General features: G+C 43.6%; 4 protein-coding genes across 6 annotated transcripts in view; 2 read left to right on the top strand and 2 right to left on the bottom strand.

Moving 5' to 3' along the window:
- The window catches only part of LOC109520314 (mucin-5AC-like), a 4,340-nt gene extending 420 nt beyond the window's left edge, over positions 1-3,920 (top strand). Inside the window, exons 2-6 of the mRNA XM_019877437.1 lie at positions 3-1,227; positions 1,264-1,978; positions 2,089-2,153; positions 3,057-3,202; positions 3,290-3,920. Of these exons, the coding sequence (XP_019732996.1) occupies positions 3-1,227; positions 1,264-1,978; positions 2,089-2,153; positions 3,057-3,202; positions 3,290-3,375 (2,237 nt within the window). The 3' untranslated portion in view covers positions 3,376-3,920. The remainder of the gene's footprint in view (positions 1-2; positions 1,228-1,263; positions 1,979-2,088; positions 2,154-3,056; positions 3,203-3,289) is intronic.
- A 1,178-nt stretch (positions 3,921-5,098) lies between these two features.
- Positions 5,099-7,738, top strand: LOC109520295 (claudin domain-containing protein 1). Its single transcript, XM_019877421.1, has 4 exons — positions 5,099-5,562; positions 6,579-6,686; positions 6,902-7,039; positions 7,395-7,738. The coding sequence occupies exons 1-4, from the start codon at positions 5,271-5,273 to the stop codon at positions 7,613-7,615; spliced, it is 759 nt and encodes a 252-aa protein (XP_019732980.1). The 5' UTR covers positions 5,099-5,270; the 3' UTR covers positions 7,616-7,738.
- An 865-nt stretch (positions 7,739-8,603) lies between these two features.
- Positions 8,604-12,867, bottom strand: LOC109520289 (N-acyl-aromatic-L-amino acid amidohydrolase (carboxylate-forming) B-like). 2 transcript variants are annotated; one of them, XM_019877412.1, is made up of 7 exons: positions 12,233-12,867; positions 11,858-12,156; positions 11,372-11,567; positions 11,188-11,281; positions 10,028-10,135; positions 9,844-9,956; positions 8,604-9,224 (listed from the first exon to the last, which is right to left on the bottom strand). In XM_019877412.1, exons 2-7 carry the CDS (start codon positions 12,100-12,102, stop codon positions 8,988-8,990), a joined length of 993 nt encoding a protein of 330 aa, XP_019732971.1. In that variant the 5' UTR covers positions 12,103-12,156; positions 12,233-12,867; the 3' UTR covers positions 8,604-8,987. The 2 variants fall into 2 exon arrangements, with proteins under 2 accessions (XP_019732971.1, XP_019732972.1); XM_019877413.1 differs by having other exon boundaries at positions 11,858-12,139.
- Positions 12,868-13,468: 601 nt separating this feature from the next.
- Positions 13,469-16,311, bottom strand: part of LOC109520364 (oxysterol-binding protein 1-like) — an 8,346-nt gene continuing 5,503 nt past the window's right edge. Inside the window, exons 11-17 of one of the 2 annotated variants that reach the window (XM_019877528.1) lie at positions 16,200-16,311; positions 16,009-16,112; positions 15,646-15,741; positions 15,356-15,543; positions 14,874-15,109; positions 14,426-14,464; positions 13,469-14,326 (exon numbers count right to left, since the gene is read on the bottom strand). The exon at positions 16,200-16,311 is cut by the window's right edge and continues 2 nt beyond it. In XM_019877528.1, the coding sequence (XP_019733087.1) occupies positions 14,184-14,326; positions 14,426-14,464; positions 14,874-15,109; positions 15,356-15,543; positions 15,646-15,741; positions 16,009-16,112; positions 16,200-16,311 (918 nt within the window). In that variant the 3' untranslated portion in view covers positions 13,469-14,183. The remainder of the gene's footprint in view (positions 14,327-14,425; positions 14,465-14,873; positions 15,110-15,355; positions 15,544-15,645; positions 15,742-16,008; positions 16,113-16,199) is intronic. The other variant, XM_019877529.1, reaches the window with a different exon arrangement.

Raw genomic sequence — 16,311 nt, 5'->3', positions numbered from 1 at the left:
AGCCCTGACAACATCTGCAGCAACAAGTGAAACATTAACACCTGCTGGAGTGACAACAGAGGAAGTTACGACTGAAACAACAGCTCTAGCCACTAGTGCAGCATCTGAATTAACCACTGAGACAGAAACATCAGCTCCCACCACAACAGCAGCCCCGACGACATCTGCAGCAACAAGTGAAACATCAACTCCTGATGCTGTGGCAACTGGGGCAGGAACGACTGAAACAACAGCTGGAGCCACGACCGCAGAATCTGAAACAACCACCGAGACAGAAACATCGGCTCCCACAACAACAGCAGCCCTGACAACATCTGCAGCATTAAGTGAAACATTAACACCTACTGGAGTGACAACAGGGGAAGCTACGACTGAAACAACAGCTGGAGCCACGACTGCAGAATCTGAAACAACCACTGAGACAGAAACATCGACTCCCCCAACAACAGCAGCCCTGACGACATCTGCAGCAACAAGTGAAACATCAACTCCTGATGGGGTGGCAACTGGGGCAGGAACGACTGAAACAACAGCTGGAGCCACGACTGCAGAATCTGAAACAACCACTGCGACAGAAACATCAGCTCCCACAACAACAGAAGCCCTGACAACATCTGCACCAACGAGTGAAACATTAACACCCGCTGGAGTGGCAACAGAGGAAGCTACTACTGAAACAACAGCTCTCGCCACGACCGCAGCCTCAAAATCAATAGTTCAGACAACTGTGGAAACATTGGCTCTCACAGCGACAACAGCCCTGACAACATCGGCAGCAACAAGTGAAATATCAATGCCTACTGGGTCGACAAGTGGGACTGCAACTGTTGAAACAACAGCTGGAGCCACGACTGCTGAATCAGAAACAACGCGTCAGACAACTATACAAACATCGGCTCCCACCACAACAGCAACCTTGACAACATCATTAGCAAGCAGTGAAACATTCACACCTTCTGTCCCATCTGTGCTGACGAGTGGAACAACAGCAACGTCTGTTACAACCGCCGAAACAACTGCGCCCACCACAGAGTTTATGTCAACTCCGGAGTCAACTGGGCCAACATCACGTTCTACAAGCGCAGCAGTGCCAGCAGCATCCGAGACGGCATCACCTGCTCTGACAACAATGGCCGTTGGAGCCACCACAACAGAATCGGCAACACCTGTTGAAACAACTGTGCAAACATTACTGCCAACAACAGCGGCGTCCCCGGCATCTGAGGCAACAAATACGGCGGCTTCTCAGACAACAACCGCGCAGACAAGTGTACCAACATCAACCGCAGCCACAACATCAGAACCTGCTCCCCCAACGGCAGCAGGAACAACAACAAGAACAACTGGACAACCATTAACTGCAACAACAGGGACACCTCATCCCACACCTTCAGAAACATCAACAGCTGGATTTGCATCTGTCGCAACATCTCGAATCACGGCGACACCTGATCTGACAACAACAAAAGCAATCACTCTCGCAAAAACATCTACAGAATCAGTCCGAACAACAGCAACTGCATTGCTGACAACCGCGGAAGGTGCGAAAGGGACCACAACGATAACATCACCGCCCACCGCAGCAGTGACGGGAACTCCAGCACAAGTGTCAACCACAGCAACACTTCCCGAAACTAAATCCACCACGGGAAATGCAGCGACAAATTCCACGACAAGAAATGCCATAACAAATTCTGCCACAAAAAACACGACAAATTCTGTCACAGGAATTTCAGCGACAAATCCAAAGACAGGGAATGCTGCGACAAATCCCACAACAGGAAATGCTGCCGCAACGGGAATTTTCACCACAACCGTGCCAGGAGCAACACATGTGGCCACTACGACGACGGCAACTGCCGTTACCATAATAACTCGGCGAGTTTCTTTCCGATCTCTTCAGAGCACATTTACGAATGACCTGCTGAATCAGTCGTCTTCCCAGTTCATGTTTCGATCGACCATGATAAAAAGCCAGGTAAGAAACACGGGAGAAAATTGATAAACTACTGGTCACTGGAGTTACGTTATTTTACCAATAGATTGCTACGAAAGCACTGAGTTTTTTGTTTGTTTTCCTTTTTGCAGCTCCAACCATTATTCCAAAGGGCATTTCCTTCCATCTTCAGGATCCTGATTGTCATCGGATTCAGGTAACGTGCTTGTGCTGATTTTGTTGGCTTATGGCATGGATGGTGACGAGCGGTTATTCAGCACAAAAACAAACTCTTGTTTTCAGTTCCTGGAAACGCATTTGTCTCTCTAAAACTTTTGAGTCCAAAGTCAAAATATTCAGCTCATTCGGGACATTGACATTCTTTAATCCTTTGAGGGACAGTGGTTACGACAGTGGACAGCTCATCGTGTTAGCAGGTTACAGGGTGCATCCAAGGGTTACTTTTCCCCACAAATCCTGTCATTTTTCATGACAAAAATATTCTCTACAAATGGACGAACATTTTCGTTTTTTTTCCTTCTTCCACATTTCGCTACTTTATTGCATTACTATTCAAGTCACTTCAACGTCAAAATGTTCAGCCCATTCAGGACATAAGCAGTACTATTTCGATAGTCCACAATTCCAAAATAAAATTTCAAACTCAATGCAGAAATGTTAAAAAAAAAAAAACTTTAACTCAACCTATCACATTTCTCATTTTCAAATTTGTGGAACTATTTTCCCATCCCCCAAATTCCCATTTTTTCAGAAATCCACACACTAAAATTCCCAAATGAAGGCACATTTTAAATCCTTACATCTTTCTTCCACATTTCCCAACCGAATGAAACCTTCCATTCTCAAGTTACTACTCTGCTCCATGTTAGCAATTTTGCAATACTGTACTTCTCAGTGTTCATAATTTGAACATTTGTCATTATAGTAGTACCATAAGTAAGGATTTTTAAAAAATTCCCCAGGCAGTGACAGAGCTGTTGTAATTTTTAGTTCAGTGTCCAGCCTTCTGCTTTCACGTGCTCGCTTCTTGAGACGGGAAAAAAAGGCAGCTTTTCTTCTGTAATTAATATTGCATATATTTTGTCCTTTTCACTGGCAGACATGGCTCAGTCATCAACGATATGGACCTCCAGTTTAACAACATAGCGCCGAACAACACGGCAATTTCCGAGGTCCTGATTGACGCCGCCTCGGTTGTCAGCGGCTTTGACATCGAGCAAAGTTCCATCACCGTCGAAGGAATTGGTACATTTGTTTGTTTGTTTTCAATTAATCTCAAACAGAATTCGAGTTGCTCTAAATTCGCACTAAAATGAGATTGTGTTTTTCCAGTTACGAGCGGAGCGAGCCGCAAGACCAGCCTGGTCAGCGCATCCTGTCTGGCGGCTCTTTCGTGGATCCTGTCCACACAGCAATAAAGTGTCAGCACTGATCAAGTCACATTCAGCACTGCTATCAATTTTATTTAATTTCTATTTAAATGCAAAAATTCCATCAATGACTGAAAAATGACTTATTTTTCCTGAAGTGGGGAGTCAGCCCCCAACTCCGCTTTCTCTTGACATGCTAGTCAGTAGGCAGGCCGACACGGATTGTCAGCCATTTTGGATTGAAGCGGCCATTTTAGGCTTGTTTAGCTATTTCCAGCGGACATTCACTGAGCCAGATCAAATGACGGTGGTCCCACCCTAAGGAATTCATCAGCGCCCCTTACTGGCAGTCATCAATGAAAAGACATCTTCCTCCCCAACTTGCAGTTTTAATTATTTCATTCTACCACAGGGTTTCAAACCAGATATGCACTTTCAGAGGTATTTTTGTGGTTATGAAATTGTCATTTTAATATATTCTATTTAATGCACAATGACCATGGTTATTATTTATCGAATAAGGACAATGCAATGTCATTCATGTATGCATCTAATGCCGTGAGACCCAACAATAAAAAAAAAGGTGTTTTCGAGTTTGCGTGATGGTTATTTGAAGGTTCTGACCAGCTACATGTGGGATGAAAAGCACTACCGATGACATTTCCTACAATAACACGACACAATAGGCGGGTACACTTGTTGTTCTTGACGCCAGTGGATCAGGTTTGGCAGAATAATAACACAAGGCAGGGCCCCTTTGTCAGAGACTTGAAGTGGCACTTTGTTTTGTTTTTTTGTTTTCACCCACCCACACAAAAGCAATACAAAAGCCAATTTTCTTCATAACAGCCGCATTGGATGAACATACAATGTGAGGCACTCCTCAACATACATGCATGATTTCAGCAGAAAGCCCACAGCCATACGGAGAAAATATGAATTCATCACTCACCGCAAACAAGCAACAATTATTAAAATATATATTGTTCATATGAATACATGTCATCCATTTAAACGTCATTATACTGTATTACAATAAAAGGATTACGCTTTTTTAAATTGCATCAGTTGTATTGTTCAGTATCAGACTTGTCTAAAAATAATTTGAAGAAAAGCTTTGAATAACATTAAAATATGAAAAAAAATGTAACATACGTTTCTTCACCACTTATCACTTTCTATGTATGAAAAGTTGCTGGTGGGAGAAACTTTCAAGGAAAATCTAATTATTAGATTTCGCAGATATACACATATTCCAATAGTATTTCAAATGTTATTTACAATCAGATATTGCTGCAAATCATTCCCGCTTTTGTCAGTAATTTACGTCTGTTTCAAGAAAGATCTCAAGTCAACAGTTGGTTCAGATTTACCTTCGTTTTTAAAAAGAGAGACTAATAAAAAGTATTTTCAAATTAATATTCCAAATTCATAAGAAAATGTAAATATTTATAGATATACGGCTCTGAGATGAGAACTGCAAGATGAAACAATTGGAACAAATAAAAGCTAAGAGGCTGTAACTGTGCTTCTCAGAATCACAATCCAAACAACAGTTTACAATGATCGATTATATATATTTTTTCATTTTACATTTTCGCCTATGAATAGTTTCCAGCCTTTGGTTGATTTATTTATCGAGAAAATCTCGATGGCTTATTAACGGAACGAATAAAATACTAGAATCCATCCAGCAATGTGCAAACAATCGAGTGATTGGCGTTATTTTGGAGGCGGCCGGAAGAGGAAAAGGTGACGGATTAGCGCAAACCGCCCGATGGTCTTGACAGTTAAAACCGAGCACCATCTGTGGAAGTGGGCCACGGGGGCGGGGACACACGGCTACAGCAGAGACGACGGCGCCTCATCCGGCGGGAGAGCTCGGACTCAGGGCTCGCGTGATGCTCACACCCGCCCTCCTCCTCCACTCGTGACGTGAAACAATGGTGGACAATCGCTACGCCACTGCGTTGGTGATCGCCTGCGTACTCAGCCTCATGGCCACCGTGTATCTGTGCGTGGGCATGGGCACGCAGCACTGGTACCAGTACAGCAGCCCCCCAGTACGCGGCGAGGCCAACGTGTCCGAGCTGCGCGGCCTCTACGACGAGTTCATGGACGGAGAATTTGATGAGAAGACCGACAGCGACACTTTGTTCCGACTCAACGGCAGCGTGGGCCTGTGGTGGCGCTGCGTGCTCGTGCCCGCCGCCGCGCACTGGTACAAGGAACCGGGTACGTGCATGCGACACGCTTTCCCTTAGGGGGGTCGGCAGTCCGGGGGATGTGCGGAAACGTCCCGAATGACAGTCGCCATTTGACGTCCCGTCACTTGGGACACTTTGGTGACCTTTTGTGGATGGATGGCGACACAACCTGGTCTCTCGGCCGTTTTGAAAGCGTTGTTCGCATAAAATATTTAATACTTACTCAAATATTGTCATTATCAGTTATTTTATACATATGTGTCTCAGTAAACCTAATATTTAAGAGTGCCAGAAAAAACACATTCGCGTAAAATAATAAGAAAATAGAATGTCACAATGAACAAGGAAATTGGGTTTCTGGTTCTTCGGGTTCCTGTAGTACCCTCTGGTGGACGCTTGGCAAACAAACCCGTCCCCTCGGGTGTTTTCAAGAACGGTTCGCCAAAAAGAGCAGCTTTTTCTCTAATCAGTTGAAATGTATCTACTTATTCATGTGGTCAAATTCTGTCATATATTTTGTGAAATCTGTTTCTGAAAAACACTTATTCAAGAAGTGATTCATCTTCAAAATACCAATTATATTACATTTAAGTAAATCTAAATATTTAAAGCTCTTTGCCGATTAAAAAATGGGACTAGTTAAATTTTGCCACTGTCGATTATTTTGGATACGTTTCAGATCATGTAAATAAGGTTAAAAAATACAAATATGTAATATGGTTGGAGTAAAATGTATATACGGAGTGCTAACTTTCAAAAACAATGCTCAAATTCTGTTGAGTTCAAGTAAAAAAAAATAAATACAAAAACCAATACATTGAAGGAAAAAATGAACAGAAATAAATGCTATACCTCAGACAGACGCCTTCTTGGTGACCACAATACGGACAGCTGACGGGCATCTGTAAAGCTGACATTTTACGAGGTCATTAGATATTGTTACTCACCAATTCCTCTGCAGACCATTTTGAGTGAGATATCACATCGCCGCTATCTCAATTTAGCTTGCCGTTTTTACACTTATTCCGATTTTGATAATCTCAGGCGCCAAGATGGTGTTGCGGTGCCGAAGCTTCACCGTGCAGCAGCAGCTCATGCCCAAATACAAGGAACCCGGAAACCACAACAGTGGAGAGGACATGCTGCGCACATGTAAGTCCACCGGCCATATATGTAAGAATTGCTTTGGGAAATGACGGTACCGTCTGCCGAGCTCCTCACTGCATTGCTATTGGTGCAGTGACAACTTTGCCCTAGCAACAAGTGATGTGAGGAGTCACAATAGCGTTGATTTTTCAAATTAATCATATATCCATCATAATGAACCGGTCGCCAAACAGCCCAACCTGCCTGGTGTTTTTTCGTAGACTTGTGGCGATTCCAGGTCCTCCTGCCACTTGTTTCTTTGGGCCTGGAGGTCTTGGCGGGTCTGATCGGTTTCTGCGCCTGCCTCTGCCGAAGCCTCACACCCACGCTTGCCATTGGTGTACTTCACCTGTTAACAGGTAACTCCCCTTTGATTTGCTTCATGAAGAAAAAAAAAAAAAAGACAAAAAGAGAGTAAAGCTGTATTTTCCCCAGGGGGGGAAAAGTCTTCATTTGAAGAGAATAAATCAGTTGTATTTTTCCGGATAAAGTTGTACTTTGAGAATGAAGTTGTATTTTGAAAGGGGGGGGGGGAGAGAATGCTAAGGAAAAAAAATAAATTAAAAAGAATTAAATACCACCAAGTTATGTTTTTTTCCAGAAAAAAAAATCAAAAGAGAACAACGTTCTAAAGTTTGAGCTCAGGGGATTTTTTTTTCTTTTTTTAAAAATAAATTTAACTAATATGTTTTTTCCCTACATCGTGCAATGCAGGTCTGTGCTCACTGGCCACGGTGTGTTGCTACCTTGCGGGGACAGACCTGCTCCACAGGGTCTCGGTGCTTCCCGACAAGGTGGACGCCTCCCTGGGCTGGTCGCTCTACTTGGCGCTCATGTCCTCGCCCCTCCACATGATGGCAGCCGCCCTGCTCGTGTGGGCCGCGCGCAGTCACGGCCGCAATTACTACCGCATGGCCGCCTACCGCGTGGCCTAACCGGCGGGACGACGCCCTTGTCCCCGACGGTCCAAACGGAGGGACTCGTTCGTTTGGAACAGCACTTGGTGTAACGGCTGAAATACCGGCGGGCCGCTATGTTGAAATGCTGTTTGAAGACAATACAAGCGGTTAAATCGTACCTACAGTTGCGGTGAATACTGTATACTTTGGAGTATGAAACCATATTGGGTGGGGGGGGGCACAAAATAAATGACTATTTATATATATGAAAAAAAAATCAGGAGATAAACTTTTGAGAAATTATGTTTCAAAAAGTATTCCTATTTTGCTCGGAAAAAAATCTGACAATTTCAAGAAAAGATAAGAATGTTACAAGAACAAAGTCAGAATTTTGTGTGACAAAATATTTCAAGATATAATCGTTTCTAATGACAAAAAAAAACATTAAGTCTGTCATGAAAAAGTCATATTTCTGGAAAGATGAGAATAGAATTAAAATGTTATTATGAGGGAAAAAAGGCATAGCTGTACAAGGTTTTACTTTTGTCAAGGGAAAAAAAAGGAGTTGCCAACCTAAGACAATAGTCTTATTATTATTATTATTATTATTATTATTGTATCTTTGGAGAATAAAAAGTGTCATGTTACAAGGGAGAATAACCACTAGGTTACAAAAATCAAGTTTCATTTTTTGTGGGGGAGAAACCATCACACTTTTAGGAGGTGGGGCGAAAAGCACACTGTTGAAAGCCAAGTGAAAAAACACCACTGTTGCATTTCGGTTCACGAGGGAGTCTGCCATTCCCTCGTAGAAATTCAAACCTTTTTGTCCTCTCATTTTCTTCTTTTCAGAATGACGGTAGCTCCTTGGTGAATAATTACAACTGTACATTGCTTTGTAAACTAAGTTGGCATTTATTTATTTATTATTTTGAACGCTTTTCTTTTTTTTGTTTACGTTTTGATAGCTATTGTTGTTTTCACTTGTCAGCACTTCACTGTTTTTTTCAGTTTCATATGTCCTGTTTTTGTTCGTTCCACCCCTTCCCCCATTATTTCTGCACACCAACAAAGAGTAGAAACAACACTAAAATACATTGCTGCAAGCAGATTTTTTTTTTTTTTTAATGAATGTACCCTAACAGCCATATGGCGCTACACCTGCTGCTCGATTTTTTTTAAAAGTTGCAGGCTGTCGTGAAGTTCTGCTTTTTGGACATTTAAAAATCCTTAGATTTCAATGACATTCTAGGCAATGACAAATGTTGGTTCAATATGGATGCGACCTGCTCTTGATGTGTGATATGTAAGCGTGCATGTGCCGTTTTGAAATAAAACGTTTTTTTTTTTCATACGTTTGTGTTGATTGTCCTAAGTGGTGGTGTGGGGTTTTGTTTTTTTTTTGGTCTCATTCCTCCTCCTGTACTGACACAAAGTTAGCCGGATGCCCCTTTTTGTGCACCCGCAGCGTAGGAAGGGTAACACTCCTCTTCCTGGCCAGGTAGAGCGCCACGCCCTTCTCATAATAGGCGCACTCGTTGATGAAGAAGGGATAAAGAGGTTCGCTGCCCTTGTAGCGCAGCGTTTGGCCCGAAAACGTCTGGAACATGGGCTCCTCGGGGCGCAGCAGGCAGAAGTCTTGGTCCTGCCAGAAGAGACCTTTTACTTATACCAATTGATTTTCCTGAGACAATAGACAGTTTTTTTTGTTTGTTTTTTTTTTTTTACAGTCAAAAGTTCTAACTGTCAGAGAACAAAACGGGATTTTCCTCAACAGAAAAAAAAAGGTTCAAATTACCACAAATGTTCAGGGTTTCTTTTTTCAAGAATTAAGTCATATTTTTTAGAAAAACTTCAAGGATTTTATGAAATGAATTAATACATCTGACATTTTTTTGTTTTTATAGATTTTTTTGGGGTAATTTTTCAGGTTTAAAATTAGATTTTTACTAAGAATGAAGTCACATGTTTTTTTTTTTTTTTTTTTTTTTCAAGCCCATCTTGTGACAATCAAGTCTTGTCATACAACCCAAAGAGAAGAGTACTTTGTTTCTTCAACCAATGAAGTGTTTTTAAAAATTATTTTTATTTTATTTAGAGAATAAATGTTAATCTTAAGAGAATACAAAACAAAAAGTTGAAATATTGTGAAAACAACAGGTTATGTGTTTCGGCCGTAGGGTTGTAAACCATTCCTAATCGTCGTCAGATTTGTCACGAAGAGCAACTCTTTTGAAGTTTCGATCCCCACAAGAGTTTTGTACCTGAAGTTTCGGATGAATCGCCGCCATGATGTTTTGAGTGTCGGCTTCTCTTGGATAGTCGACATGTCCAACCGCGGTGAATAGGTCTACTGGCCCTCCCTCGAAAACGGCGCCTGAAACCACAGAAGACGAGCAAGTGAGGCAGGACCCGAATCGCCCGCGTGCTCGCAGTGGTTTCACATACCCGAGTTGAAGAGCCGCACCCAATCGAGCGTGTGCTGCAGGCCGTCTTTCATGGCCGTGTAGATGTCGGACCTCACCACTCCGTGAGGCTGAGGACCGATCTCTAAAGCTGAAAGTACAGATTCGCACCTTGTAATTTTGAGCAGTTTTCAAATGTACAGGAAACTCCCGTCAATACAGTGGTGCGACTTCTCTGAACTCGATTCATCTTTCCATTTTAAAACGATAGGAAATGAGATTAATCCATTCCAGATCCCTGAAAAGTCTTGGCCGACTGATTTGATCATTAAAATGGGGAAGTTAAAAAAATAATAACTATGGCCAACAGATGGCAGCATGGGGTCTCTTCCTGGATGATATTAGTACTCTGGAATTTACACCGTTACAATCATTTTGTGATTAATCCAAGTATTAGTCATTCGTCAATCTAGTACAAAGACTGTGACTAATGAAGACAGAAAATATGACGATTTATATTTTGAAATAAATGCAATGACATAATGTACACACCTACACACACACACACACACACACACACACACACACACACACACACACACACACACACACACACACGGCACTATGCACGCACACACACTACTAATTACAACTACTACTAGTAGACAGCCTACAAATAGCTCAAATGTAAAACTGTTATATGGATGATTATTTGTAAATACATTATTTTGCGATGCACATTTTCTGGTGTTTTACAGAAGGACTGTTTACATGTAGTCACAAAAGCAATCTTTTCAAAAAAACCTTGTTTTCTGCATTTTTTGGTCCAAAATATGTGATTTTGGGTGAAAGCAAACCATTCTTCTGCTGATCACTGTAAGGAGGAATAAAGTCGAAACACACTTATTGTGTGATGAAAGAAGTCTATCCTTTCATTTGGTAGTTTCTGTGTTCACACAGCCTGTGAGCTTTGAAAGATCAGTCAGAATTTTATAAATTGGTTGGCACTTAATAGGTTCTCTTTTTTTAATGGCTGGCATTGAAAGATTTCAGATGGTGTAATATTAGTCATATATGCCTATGAGTATTGTCATATCTGTCTAAATGTGTTGCCCCACCGTTTGCATATCCGTTGCAGGTGAATTTGTAAATAGGTGGGGGTTCACTGTACCATGAACGCATTCATGCAAAAATAACACGTACCGAAACCATGTTTTCCCACTGAATCAAGAGAAAATGACTCCTCGTCGGGGACGTCCAAATGTATGTACCTCACTGGTATGTCTGGCATCTGCCGCTGGAAAAACATGGAAGGTGAACGTCAACATATATTCTCATAAGTAAAATAAATGTATTCACGCGTAAAATAGATTTTTTCGGGGCATACCTGCAGGTATCGGAACACATGCAAGCAGATCCAGTCACAGTCGGAGAAAGCGATGACACACAGGCCCATGTTGGACGTGCTGTTGTGGAGGTCGCAGACGAGATCCACAGCTCGCGGACTCCCTTTGGGCCCCAGCAGGGCGTCCAGTTCCCGGGCTCGGGTCATCTCGTAGGGGGGCGCATCGGACAAGGGCCCGCTGAGGGTGACGACCACGGACAAAAGATGGGAAGAAATCAGTGTCACATGAAGGACTGATTCAATGATGACATGCGCATCCATCCATCCATTATCCGTAGCGCTTATCCTCACGAGGGTTGGCAATATGTGGACAATTGGAATTCTAGCAGACAACTAAGATCACAACATAAGCATTATACTGCAGGCCAGGCGATAAGCCAGCAGTCGGCTGCTATTTCAAAGAACTTCAGTACAGAATAGGTAGGACGGGACACTTTGGAATAGAGAGAACAAGTGCAGCAGTCTTACTTGAGGGCGGCGTGGGTGAAGCATCGGTTCAGGTCGGTGTCGAGGTATCGTCGGCCCAGCCGGGTGGCACGCGGGTTTGCCAGCACCGCCCGCACGGACACGTCCCCTCCCGCCTCAGCGCCCGTCGCTGTCCTCATCAGCTCCCTGACCAAGTAGACCCCGGAGAGCTCGTTGCCATGGGTACCGCCGCAGACAGCGACCCGAGACAAGCTCGGTAGACGGACCTCCATCTGATTGTACCGCATGCAAATGAGCTTTGGTCTACCCGTTGGTCGTAATTTGCTGGTGGAAGTGGAACACTTTACAAATTGTTGAAACTAATGACTATTCGGCATCCAAAAGATCCCAAATGAAGACGTAGGAATCGTCTCTCACCTGCTCCACCCGCCGCCGTTACCTTTCTCTCCCCTCTCACCCGGCCGTTTTCCCGTTGCACCCTTTCGCCGGGCTTTCACACCACTTTCCCTGAGTCAGCACTCTGGCTTTTGCACGCATTGCGCTGCATCGCAGGCAGGGTGTGTCCCGGGACGGTATCAGACGCCAAAGCAGGGAGACTTAATGATTTACCCTTCAGATGAGGTCGCAAGCTCAGTGGAGTATGACATCATCCGTTTGGCAAACAATAGTGACAGGGAGGGGGCGGGGGTCATTTATTTAATCAACTCCAGATGTGGGATGGGAAGGCAGTACAAAGTATAAAAAGCACTACAGCAGATCGATCAGGATTTTACATTCTATCCTGTATTTATCTGAGAATGATAGCAACACAAGTTAAAAAAAAAAAAAAGAAAAGCACTGAGCCTGCTCGATAAGATTTTTTCCCCCCCGTTATACTGTTTGCACACAGGGTACTATTGATTTAAAAGACTAACAGAAAGCAAGCTGAGCACAGAAAGTGTGAGGGGCAATGTGACTTGCAAACAACCGTGAATAGCTGCTATTATAAAAATCAAGACAGGAAGTGGAGTATGGAGACCGTTAAGAGTACATGGATTGGGACTGTTCATTGTGTCAATGTGGTGTCTGAGCACAGAAAGTGTGAGGGGCAATGTGACTTGCCAACAACCGTGAATAGCTGCTATGATAAAAATCAAGACAGGAAGTGGAGTATGGAGTATGGAGTATGAGCGCAGAGGACACCACAACAAATCCCAAAAAAATCCCATTTCCGTCCATTGTCATCTACCTTGTCATCAAAACCATCTGGGATGATTTTTTTTTGTTTTTGTTTGTTTTTTGAAACACGCAAGGTTTACACAGAGAGACCAGACTTATGATCGAGTTTCACATAAAGACGCATCATTTCAATTATTTTTTTTTTTGTTTTTTGAAACACGCAAGTTTTACACAGAGAGACCAGACTTATGCTCGAGTTTCACATAAAGACGCATCATTTCAATAGCAAGGCGGGAAAACAGTAAATGGATGTGACATTTTGCTACGTGGTTTGAACGGAGTACAGCTGGAATGGTGAAACATTTTTCCACATTGCATGCATAACAAAATAAAAGTAATCAAAAGCTATTTGTTTGACATGACAGCGTTTATTCAAGATTTCCTCGTCCTGGATACAAAATCGCAAACAATGTTGTTATGTTTCGGTCGAGCGTGAAATCTCCCTTTTTGGTGACATGAAACAACAGAAAAATGCCTCACTGTTTTCCAGACATTATTATACGTTTATAAAATCCGTTTTTTTTTAGATTCTTTGTCTTGATTAAGTACACTTACAAACGACAAGGAGAAAAAAAAAAAGACGAAACACTTTTTTGGTGTCACCATGTGCTTGCATATGCATTTTTTTTTCTTAAATCAGCATTGCATTTACTTTAAATGTGTCTATTCTTCACACCATAAAACAAGTATTTCTCTTTAAAAAAAAAATAATAATAATAATCACTTCGGCCTTCTTTTACTTCCAACCATATTAAAACCTGAGCGTCCAGTTCACTCACACATTTTTCTGACAAGTGAGCACAGGTTGTCAAAGGCGAGGAGGAGAGACTATTCTATCACAGTTGAACAAGATAACACCCCGTCTCCCAGCACACTCCACACACACACACCCAACCACCCAAACACACATAGTCGCACATTAAGCGACGTGACGTTAAGACACAAATCATCAGAGAAACCAGAAATAAATTGTCTTCATAAAGGCCACCGATTGATCGCACAAATTTGAGAGATGGATGTGGAAGGAAGCACTACTCACGACAAGCTTGAGGGCCTACCACCGTCCTGGAGGTCTCTTAGAACAGAGAACCTACGGGGGAGCTTCTTTTTTTTTCCTCCTTCTGTTTCTTTAACCGGGTTCAGTCGGTGGTCAAAATATGTCTGGGCAGCCCTCCCAGTGGCCGCGCTCTTTAGCTTCCCAGTAGCCGCCCTTATAGATGTGGACCTGCTCACCAGTGATTCGGTCCTGGCAGCGCTCGAACCAAAGTGCCTTGTAGAGATCGTGAGGTGCGCCTGGGGAGAACGAAAAATCTGCGTGAGTGAAGGAGCGGAAACCCCAGATGGGACGGAAGCGACTGCGGGAAGGAGACAGGAGAAGGAAGGAATACTTGCTTTTCATCGATGGATCGTTTCGAGAATCCTCATCGACAGCTTTTGAAAAAGAGAATTGCAACATGGATTTTTTTTTTTTTTAACCTCTTATTTTACTAATCCCCTTTAGTCCCTCCCAGGATTTTACTGCCATTTTTTTTTTTTTTTTTAACCCCTTACTTTACTCATCCCCTTTAGTCCCCCCCAGGATTTTACTGCCATGCGCCACATTGTAAAAGGGTTCACAATGAAAATGGGACACAACTTGGGAGAAAAAAAATGCAGGGAAGAGGGTGACGAGCATTGACCGATCTGGTGTGTGTGCGTTTCAAATTCAGTAGCAATTGGACAGCTCATCTCTAAATGAAAGCCTGAAATTGGCCATAAATAAGCAGAAATGATGGAAGGAGTGCCCTATCCCCGATTGGAGAGGAAGTAAAGGGTATTTTTGGAAGGAACGGGGCCCAACCTTCATCAGGGTGGCCGAAGGCGCGCTGGCTGAGAGCCTCCCTCTCGCGCTCGCGCCGGGCGATGCGCTGCTTCTCCTCCAGCCGCTGTTTCTCGCTGTTGGCCTCGTCCCAGTGACCGTCCTCCATGAGCCGCTGGTCGGGCCGGCGCCGGCTGTCCGTGGGCGCCACGGGCTCCTCGGGCTCGTTTAGAGTGAGCGCCAAGGTAGTGAAGTAGTACATGGTCTCGGCGCGTTCACTGTGGACCAGCAGAGATGACAAATCGTCCAGGTTACTTGAGTGAGGTAGCCAGATGTCCTCAAAGAGAAGCTTGCACTCGAACAGAGCGTTAGCGGTGGGTGCACTTGAATAAACGCCGCACGGGAAATACATGCCTTTCTTCACGTCTATATGGGCTTCAGAAAGCAAGGAATATTCACCAAATTCCTCATTTGCCTTTTCTCTAATGTATCCCGTGATTCCGATGATCTTCCCACACACTTACGGCAGAGGGTTCTTCCGCCACACCTCTCTGGCTTTCAGGGTTTGGTAGACGGTCTTCTGTTTGCCCTCGGAGCCGTTCTCCCCGCCGCGGCTGCTTTGCATCACGCGGGAGAACTCCATCTTCTCGTCCCAGGTTCCCGACAGCACGTAGTGGGCTTTGCCATCCTTATCCATGACCACACCGGTCACCTGAGGGGAACGGTGGCAGAGGACAGTCATCGTGAGCAGATGGCACCAAAGGAACAAAAGAACACAACGACGACAACAACAAAAAAAAAATGCAATTCTCACCTTTCTGGCCACATCTCTGGAAAAGTAACTGTAAGGTGCAAATTTCAAATGGCAGCGGTCTCCTGTTGTGTGGTTCACCACATCGATCTCTCCCGACTAAGATTAGAGAGGACATTTGTAACCATCACCACTAGCCAGAAATGCACGAACAATAAAATGGGGGAAAAAAATTTGCTCCTTTGAATAAGTCCCCTTAATTAAAAATTTAAACTCTAAAAATTAGGAACAAACACAGAAAAAGACTAATTCAATATCTCAATAATTCCGTCAGACAGGCATCTGTGCTTCAATGAGACACTTAAATGTCTGTTGTGATTTTCTCAGCTTAAACATTTGGGAGAAAAGGATGCTTTGGAATCTCACCTGGTCGATCCAGAGTTTCCCAACGATGATGTTGTGCACTGTGGTGGTCACTTTCTTCCACGTGTAGTGATTGTTGCCCTTGTCAAAAATGGCGTGAATGGTCCCTGTTGGGATGTGGCGGGTCACGGGGATGGTTATGAACACGCCAGAAAGGAGGCGCCGCTTTGCTTCGTGTTGTCAAGCGCTCTTACCCAACGGCATGATGGAAAGATATTTGCCACGGAATTTGCTGGCGACGGTGATTTCCTGCCTAAGAGTCCAGCCGCGATCGGAGATGGCGTGATGAGCCGCGGCCCGAGGGGG

Source organism: Hippocampus comes, unplaced genomic scaffold (genome assembly GCF_001891065.2).
Source record: "Hippocampus comes isolate QL1 unplaced genomic scaffold, H_comes_QL1_v1.1 scaffold143, whole genome shotgun sequence".
NCBI lineage: Eukaryota > Metazoa > Chordata > Actinopteri > Syngnathiformes > Syngnathidae > Hippocampus > Hippocampus comes.
This window is presented reverse-complemented; position numbering and strand designations above follow the sequence as displayed.

What these genes read in the sequence shown, in the direction of transcription:
- LOC109520295 (XM_019877421.1), top strand. Translation starts at nt 5,271, where the DNA reads ATGGTGGACAATCGCTACGCCACTGCGTTGGTGATCGCCTGCGTACTC. An exon ending in GCACTGGTACAAGGAACCGG is followed by an intron (nt 5,563 to 6,578) that starts GTACGTGCATGC and finishes TGATAATCTCAG; the next exon opens with GCGCCAAGATGGTGTTGCGG. An exon ending in TGTACTTCACCTGTTAACAG is followed by an intron (nt 7,040 to 7,394) that starts GTAACTCCCCTT and finishes CGTGCAATGCAG; the next exon opens with GTCTGTGCTCACTGGCCACG.
- LOC109520289 (XM_019877412.1), bottom strand. Translation starts at nt 12,102, where the DNA reads ATGCGGTACAATCAGATGGAGGTCCGTCTACCGAGCTTGTCTCGGGTC. An exon ending in AGTGGGAAAACATGGTTTCG is followed by an intron (nt 10,136 to 11,187) that starts GTACGTGTTATT and finishes CTGTACTTTCAG; the next exon opens with CTTTAGAGATCGGTCCTCAG. An exon ending in CGATTCATCCGAAACTTCAG is followed by an intron (nt 9,225 to 9,843) that starts GTACAAAACTCT and finishes CTCTTCTGGCAG; the next exon opens with GACCAAGACTTCTGCCTGCT.